This window comes from Macaca nemestrina, chromosome 15, assembly GCF_043159975.1.
Source record: "Macaca nemestrina isolate mMacNem1 chromosome 15, mMacNem.hap1, whole genome shotgun sequence".
NCBI lineage: Eukaryota > Metazoa > Chordata > Mammalia > Primates > Cercopithecidae > Macaca > Macaca nemestrina.
Window position 1 is genome coordinate 38,410,765 of NC_092139.1, and position 8,535 is coordinate 38,419,299.

Below are 8,535 nucleotides of genomic sequence, written 5' to 3' on the forward strand. Positions count from 1 at the left end.
TTTGGTTTGCAAAAGTGCTCTGACTCGAAGCCACCGTGAACACTGACGGGATTCACGTTCAGCATAAAAATCGCTTTCTGTTTACAGGAAAATCTTGCCCCATACTTTCCTCCATAATTCACTTTTAACTTTGCCTTGCAGTACTAATTGTATTGACCTTTGGGATAATTCAGTCCTTCAAGCATTCCCGGTCCAACATGCCAGGAAGTCTTCTCACGTGTCTTCCACTCCATACCTACCAGTCCTGTTTCCCCATTATCCGATGAAAGTGTGATCCCCCACCCCGCGCCATACACACATACACACACCCTGTTGGTCCCACCGTCGGGGCGTGGTGGTCCAGGTGAACGCTTGCCTTCTTTTTGAGCTAAACCTCCCCCACAGAGGCTGTCAGCAAAGACTCCTTTGCTGTCCGAGGCTGGCCTTTAGGTGCAGGACACTATGCATGTCCAGCGAGGCTTGTTGAAGCCACATCTGTCATAGATATTGATGGGAAAAGCATTTTCCTTCTAACATGCCTAATTCCAATTCTAAAAGGCACCTCTCAAGTCTTGCTGAACTTCATCAAGATTTTCACATAGTTTCCTTAGTAAAGTGTGATGAGAAGGTCCACCCTTCTTAAGATGAAGGAGTGGTCCAGGAAGCCCTGATTGGTCCTGCCAGGGAGGGAAGGGCTGCCTTATTTGGAGACCTGCAGGAATGCAGCTCCTATATAGCCGGGCGGACCTGGCTGCCAAGAGGGTGTGCTGGGGGACTGTGCAGCTCGAGGCTCCAGAGGCACGCTCCAGAGAGAGCCAAGGTACGTGAGGGGCCACTTCTGTGGTCAGGGTTGCTGGTTGCTTATCAAGGCTTTACTCCGGACTGAAAATCATGCAAGGATTTCCTTACTCCCACATCGGGGATCGGTCCCAAGTTCAGGGGAGACTCGCGAGGATACTCAGTCATCACCGGGCTTGCCTTTCTATAAGCTGGTGCTATAATAAAATGCTACTTTAGGTTTGTTGGTTGGGATTTTTGTTTTGCCTTTAAGCCTCTGCCTATGAAAATTAATTTCTTTCTCAAGAATGCTGTGCTTTTATTTTTTTATTTGACTCACCTGAAATGATCTATTATATCATTATTCTTATTTAAGATTACTCCTTAAAAAAGGAATGAAATGGAGTATGGCCCGCTATTTAGGAGACTAATGAATGTTTGCTTCGTGCTTGGATCTCTTTGGAGAAAGCCAGTCTGAGCTGACTGTGCTCAGGGGGCAGAGAGAGTGGGGTGAGGGGGCCCAGGTGCTCATGAACACCCTGGGACAGAGACGAGGCGATGTCTCCGAGCAAGGAAGGGTCGGCGAGGCCTCTTCGCAGGCTTCTAGAGATGACTGGGTGTGCTTCTAGAGGTCACTTCAGCTGTGTTTTGCCTTTTTTTTTTTTTAATATAAGGACCAATGTGGCATCAGAGTTGAACATTTTAACAGAGGAACATTAGCCACTTTTAGGGATGCTGCAGGGGGGGCGGTGGAGGGTGTGTGAGGGGCTAAACAAGCTCCCCGTCCGCCTCCTCCAGCTCTGGGGCCCCGCAGCCTCACAGTAAATCTTCGCCTAGGAGACAGCTTAGGCAAGCTCCGCTCTGGGAACTCTTTCCGTTTCCCTGATCCACACAGACAAAGACCCAGGTGCTGGAATGCCCTGACAGTTGGCCTTGGGAAGTGGATTTCCCGGTGGCTATTGTAGTTTCAGGAGCCGAATGTGACAGGCAACCTCGAGGGGTGGGGTGAAGGGTTTTCCATGACATCAGTGGCAGCGTTCGGATGTCCCAGGGCCACCTTGACCCAGGACCCTCCTGGTGTTCCCCCAGGCCCTCCTGTCTTCCCTTTCATCTCGTTTTCTCCAAAATTCCTCAAGGGCTCTGCCCTTTGCCCTTTGCCCAGCTCAGGGGGCATCAGGCCCAGTGAGTGAAAAGCACAGTGTGTGAGCACTGTCTTCTCCCGAAACCCAGATGGGCAGTGGGGCATGGCTAGTGGACACATGCAGTGCAGCATTAGACTGAGCCCAGTGCGGGTCTGCCACCTCCCCCCTGTGCAGCCTTGGGTAAATTACTTAACTTCTCTGAATCCCAGGACAACATTTATAACATGGGGATAATAATGCACCTACCTCATGTGAGAATTAAGTTAGGCAATGTCATAGAAGGGCTTAACACAGTGGCAGGCATGAAGAAAGTATGTAACGAAAAGCCAGTAGGATAAGCAGATGGTCACGCTGTCCCCCAGGCGTGAGATTGGAAATGATGCCTGGAGCGCACTTGACCCCTGGACATAGGGGAGACAGGGGTCCCTTTACTACGTTTCCGTCTTTCCCTCTCCCCCACCTTCCTCCTCCTCTCTCTCTCATTACTGCAAAGGCCTTTAGGATCAGCAGCCAGTGAATTCCTCAGAATGGATGGAAGAATGCACCCAAGACAGTGCCAGCTCACAGCAATAAAGAACAAAGAGGGGAGATTAAAAGTACAATCTAAAATCAGGCACCGTGGCTCGTGCCTGTAATCCCAGCACTTTGGGAGGCTGAGGTGGGAGGATCACTTGAGCCTGGGCAACATAGTGAGACCCGTTTCTACAAAATATATTTGAAAATTGGCTGGGTGTGGTAGTGTGCGCCTGCAGTCCCAGCTACTCTGGAGGCTGAGGCAAGAGGATTGCTTGAGCCCAGGAGTTCAGTGCTGCAGTGAGCTATGATCATGCCACTGCACTCCAGCCTGGGGCCTGGGCAACAGAGTGAGATCCAGATTCTGTCTCTAAAATATGTGTGTATATATATATGTATATGCATATATACATACACACACACACACACACACACACACACACATAGTTCATGCCCACAAGCATTTGATTCCAACTCTTCTATTGTATTTTCCTCCCAGGGATTTCTTGATTTGAAAGACTTGGGAGTATCAAAGAAAACTTACATGTATTAAGTCACCACTCCTTTATTTCCCATGCATATTCAAAGCCTCTGTAATTGCCCTTTGCCGTGCTTGTCTGTCTAGGAAAACCAGGACCAGGGCCCTAAGTGAATGTAATCCTAGCAATAGCAAAGGAGCTCAGTGTTCGAGTTAACCTTGCACAGCCCAAACATGGGGAAACAATTATGCTTTTGAGACCACATAAATAGCACAAGGATGCAATTCCTTCCTTAAAGTCTCCTGCACTCGGGAGGGGGCAGGGGAGCCCGGGGAGCCTGGTTGGGAGCTGATCCCTGCTGTTTCTCTGGCAGGTTCTGACACGATGAGGCAGCACCTGAGCCGGTGGTGGCTGGCCACTGTCTGCATGCTGCTCCTCAGCCACCTCTCCGTGGTCCAGGCCAGGGGCATTAAGCACAGAATCAAGTGGAACCGGAAGGCCCTGCCCAGCACTGCCCAGATCACAGAGGCCCAGGTGGCTGAGAACCGCCCGGGAGCCTTCATCAAGCAAGGCCGCAAGCTCAACATCGACTTCGGAGCCGAAGGTAACAGGTACTACGAGGCCAACTACTGGCAGTTCCCCGATGGCATCCACTACGACGGCTGCTCCGAGGCCAACGTGACCAAGGAGGTATTTGTCACCGGCTGTATCAACGCCACCCAGGCGGCAAACCAGGGGGAGTTCCAGAAGCCGGACAACAAGCTCCACCAGCGGGTCCTCTGGCGGCTGGTCCAGGAGCTCTGCTCCCTCAAGCGCTGCGAGTTTTGGTTGGAGAGGGGCGCGGGACTTCGGGTCACCATGCACCAGCCAGTGCTCCTCTGCCTGCCGGCTCTCGTCTGGCTCATGGTGAAATAAGCTTGCCAGGAGGCTGGTAGTGCAGAGCGCAGCAGCAAGCAAATCCCCGCAAGTGAACCAGCTCTTCTCCCCCAAACCCAGGCATGTTCTGAAGGTGCCCAGGAGCGGCGATGCACTCGCACTGCAAATGCCGCTCCCACATATGCGCCCTGGTATGTGCCTGTGTTCTGATAGATGGGGGACTGTGGCTTCTCCATCACTCCATTCTCAGCCCCTAGCAGAGCGTCTCTATCACTCCATTCTTAGCCCCTAGCAGAGCATCTTATTTCAAAAGAAGGGTAAGTGCTTGCTATTCCCTTCCCTGAATACATTACTACTACTAGATTAGTAGTAATTGCTTGATGAGAAGAACACGTCAGGCACTGCGCCACCTGCTTCACAGCACTTCCCAACAACTCTTAAAAGTAGGTGCATTCCCATTTTACAGATAAGGAAACTGAGGCTCAGAGAGCTGAAGTAGTGCACCCAGCATCACCAGCTAGAAAGTGGCAGAGCCAGGATTCAACCCTGGCTTGTCTAACCCCAGGTTTTCTGCTCTGTCCAATTCCAGAGCTGTCTCGTGATCACTTTATGGCTCACAGGGACCCACATCCAAACGTGTATCTCTAATGAAATTGTGGAAGCTCCATGTTTAGAAATAAATGAAAACACCTGAGCTGGTGGCTGTGTACTTTGGTACATGGAGGCTATTTTAATCCTTCTAACTAAACTAAAATAGAATAAAGAAATTAAACTAAAATAGAAGTAAAGCTAGACAAAGGCCCAGAAATCATATTGTAAGGAAATATTGGAAGCTGATTCCCAGAGCAGACCACATATACAGCAGGATATGTCTGTGGCATGAATATGTTCTTTCTCTTTTTCTTTTCTTTCTTTCTTTCTTTTTTTTTTTTTTTTTTTTTTTTTTTTTTTTTTTTTTTGAGGTGGAGTTTTACTCTTGTCCCCCAGGTTGGAGTGCAATGGCACAATCTCGGCTCACTGCAACTTCTGCCTCCCAGGTTCAAGCACTTTTCGTGCCTCAGCCTCCCGAGTAGCTGGGATTACAGGTGCGTGCTATCATGCCTGGCTAATTTTGTATTTTTAGTAGAGACTGGGTTTCACCATGTTGGCCAGGCTGGTCTCGAACTCCTGATCTCAGGTGATCCACCCACCTGGGCCTCCCATAGTGCTGGGATTAGATTTTTTTTTTTTTTTTTTCAAAAGAAGGGTAAGTGTTTGCTGTTCTCATCCCTGAAACATTGCATATATTTAAGAAAAAAAAGAAATTTTAATGGCATATTTGCTTCTAATGTCCCCTAAACCTACGTGCATGTTTTATGTGCACCCATACGAGTATCTTTAAATATAATCCCTTTATATCTGTGTTCTGTGCAAAGTCTCTCAGTTCTTTCAAGACAGCCTGGTGAAGGCCATCATCTCTGTAAACCACTTAGCACTACAAAAATCCAATTACTCACCAAAAAGGTTAAAAAAGAAACAAAACTGTGTCTTTAGGGAGACCCAATAAAGAATCCAATCCATGCCATAAGCAGGAATTGATACACCACCTTATTAGCTAAAAATATATATAACAAAATATGAATAATGTTTAAAATCTGTTTTAAATTTAAAACAATGAATTGAATGCTCTAAGAGGCTCCTACAGGCACTCTAGGCCACTCTCAGAGACTCCCAGGAGGAGTTGAACTATAGAGAAAACAGCCACTGAATATTATCAATTCTCCTTTAAAGAGAGTTTGTAAGGGGGGAACATGCATTTTATCAGACAGTTGATCCAAAGCATTTCAGAACATGAGTGCTGATGAGGGCATCTCTTGTGCTGAGTCCCCTCGGCTATCAGTGTTCTTCTCAAGGACACATTTGGAAGGTTTTAACATTGAAAGTGAGCGGAGGACTTGGGGGCAGAGCAGCACAAAGAAACAGCCTTACACTGGGCACATGGAGGAGACGTCCACCCTGCAGCCAGGACTGGGGTTCACGCTGCTGCCAGCACTACACTCGCCTTCTGATTCCACAGTCCTGTTAATTCTAGATCAGAGAGCAAGAAAAAAGTACAGAACATATCCTCTAAGCTTATTTCCTGCTTTCTAATTTAAAAAATAACAACAATGGCAAGAGAGAAAGAAAGAAAAAGTACTCAGAGGCTGACACTGACATTTCACTTCCTCGCTCTCCTAAGTTTAATTACAACAGCACGTGCAGCCACGTCAGCCAAATGACTTCATTTCTGATGTGAAAACGCTTAGGCCATGATGTCGTTCATTTTCTGTAATTGCTGTCTTTTCTCATTCTGTTAATAGTCCCAGCAACCAGACTTCAGTGGGGCGTGACGTGAATGTATACATGGTGATTCAAATGCAAAATTTGTTTATGGAGATTTTAATCAAAAGCGTGTGTGCTTGAACATTCTTGCTCAAGTAGATGAATCATGGGGTGGAATAAAGGCTTAGTGAACCTGGTTTTTCACTTTAGCAAAGAGGCATGGAGTGCCTACTATGTGCAAGACATTGGGAGGGGCTTCGGAATTTTTCTGGATATCGTCATTTGGCAGTGTGAATAATTTTGCCAACCATTGCTTTCTCAGCCCCTGCTAAGTGTTGACTTTTTAAAATATAAGTTTATTGTAAAAGTGACATGAAAATTACAACAGATATTCCAAACCAAAATAATACAATGATCCCAGCATCTGATTGGGTCAGTGTTTGCTGCTTCCCCTGTACTTTCCTAGTTTTTAACCATTTGCATATATAAACTTTCATATGCGCAATAAAAAGGTGTGGTTTTATATTCTAAATTTTTACTTAACTTCATTCAATGCTTTTTACTCATTTTTCTATACCTTTTTTTTTTTTTTTTGAGGCGGAGTCTCATTCTGTTGCCCAGGCTGGAGTACAGTAGCATGATCTTGGCTCACTGCAACCTCCGCCTCCCAGGTTTAAGCAATTCTCATGCCTCAGCCTCCCAAGTAACTGGGATTACAGGTGCCCACCACCAAGCTCAGAAATATTGTTTTTGTGTTTTTGGTAGAGACAGTGTTTTGCCGTGTAGGCCAGGCTGGTCTCGAACTCCTGACATCAGGTGATCCACCCACCTCGGCCTCCCAAAGTGCTGGGATTGCAGGGGTGAGCCACCATGCCCTGCTTACTCTTTGTTTTCTTTCCTTCCCACCCATCGTCCCCAGTCCCGCCCCCTCCTTCCAGCCTCCACCTTAACTGTGCTCAGATACATAAGTGAGGGTTTTTTAACTTGATTATGCCTTTTAAAAGTACTGTGTTTGTAAAATATTTATTCATCTGCAATTTGGCTTACCTAACTTAACATTGCCTCATGAAACTCTTTGGAACAACAGCTATCTAGATAGCTGGCTCATGCTTTTGGATTGCTACATAATCTCACTTAATACAGATGTATGGATTGATTGAATCGTTGCCTGTTGATGGGCCTTCAGATTACTTCCAGTTTTCTGCCACTGCAAACAATAAACATCCTTGTACATACTACACTGCAGTCTGGTAGTTTTGTTTCTGTGGAATAGATTCACACGTGCAAATTTTCTGGAACAAAGCCCGTGTGTAATTTAAATTTTACCAGCCGTGACCGGGTTATGTTCGCACATAGCTGGAGCAAATCCTATTCCCACCAGCTGTTTATGGCATTAATTTGGAACAGTTTCTGTCATCTAAGCATGAGAAGCCACCTTTTCTACAAATGTTGCCTAAGCATCTTCTCTCTTTTGCAAATGGCACACCTAAAGCTCTCTAAAACTTTTGGCCATGAGGACCGTTTGAAAATCCTCCTAAAACTGTTAGCAATTCTCATTCTAAACCTGGTCCTTGGCCCAAAACATCTGCCTGAGAAGCCTGGAAAACAGGCAGTGAGTGGACGGGCTTCCAACTCAGAGGGTGGTGTATCTGCACAGCTCCACACACCCCAGCCACTGGGAAGGCTTGAGGTGAGCTTATGCCCTGGCCTTTTTACTGACTTTTACTAAAATTACACATGCAAGTATTTGCATTCCAGCCAGAATACCCTCTCGATCCAAAAGCTCAAAAGGAGCAGAGAATTGAGAACACTATTAAAGTAGCCCATGCTGTTCCTCCCCTCCAGGCTCTGGCAGACAATCAGCGTTTTCCTGGAGCCCCTCACACCCCACCTTGCTTAAGATATGCCTGACAGTGTCTAGAAACTCCACCCTCTGGTCCTAATAGGGTGTCCCGAGCAGTGGCCTTAAGTTTGTCTTGAGCTGCCCGCACTCTCTACCTCAAGCTTTCTGACAACAAGTGACTGTATTGGGGTGGTGGCTGACTGGGTCAAGGACTCCAGGCCCTACATGGTACCTATGATGTGGTCACATCTTGTTCCTTCACCCAAGACTTTTTTCATCATGGCTGGAGATGGATGGACACGTGTACCCTAAGCTGTCTCCGTGTTGGTGCATGGCACATCCACATCCTGAGTCTACCAGGGTGTCTACTGAAATGTGGCAGCAGGGCTCGTGTGCCCTCGTGTAACCAGCACTGTCACAGACCACACCTGCCAGGCGAGTGATCAAGAAGACTTACACAGACTTGGCATCATGACCAGTTTCAGTTTTTCCAGCTCAGACACTGCCCTGCTGAGGAACAGACCTCTTGGTGAGCCTGGCTCAGACCAGAGGCTAAGAGTTTGCTGTCTACCCGGAGACCACGAGTCAGAGATGAGCGAGGGCCTCCTCATCCCTTATCCTCAGT

General features: G+C 47.2%; 1 protein-coding gene across 1 annotated transcript; it reads left to right on the plus strand.

The window, feature by feature from the left end:
- The first annotated feature begins 727 nt into the window (after positions 1 to 727).
- Positions 728 to 7,305, plus strand: LOC105481567 (prion like protein doppel). The gene is made up of 2 exons (XM_011741221.2): positions 728 to 799; positions 3,264 to 7,305. Exon 2 carries the CDS (start codon positions 3,275 to 3,277, stop codon positions 3,803 to 3,805), a length of 531 nt encoding a protein of 176 aa, XP_011739523.2. The 5' UTR covers positions 728 to 799; positions 3,264 to 3,274; the 3' UTR covers positions 3,806 to 7,305.
- Positions 7,306 to 8,535: the final 1,230 nt, after the last annotated feature.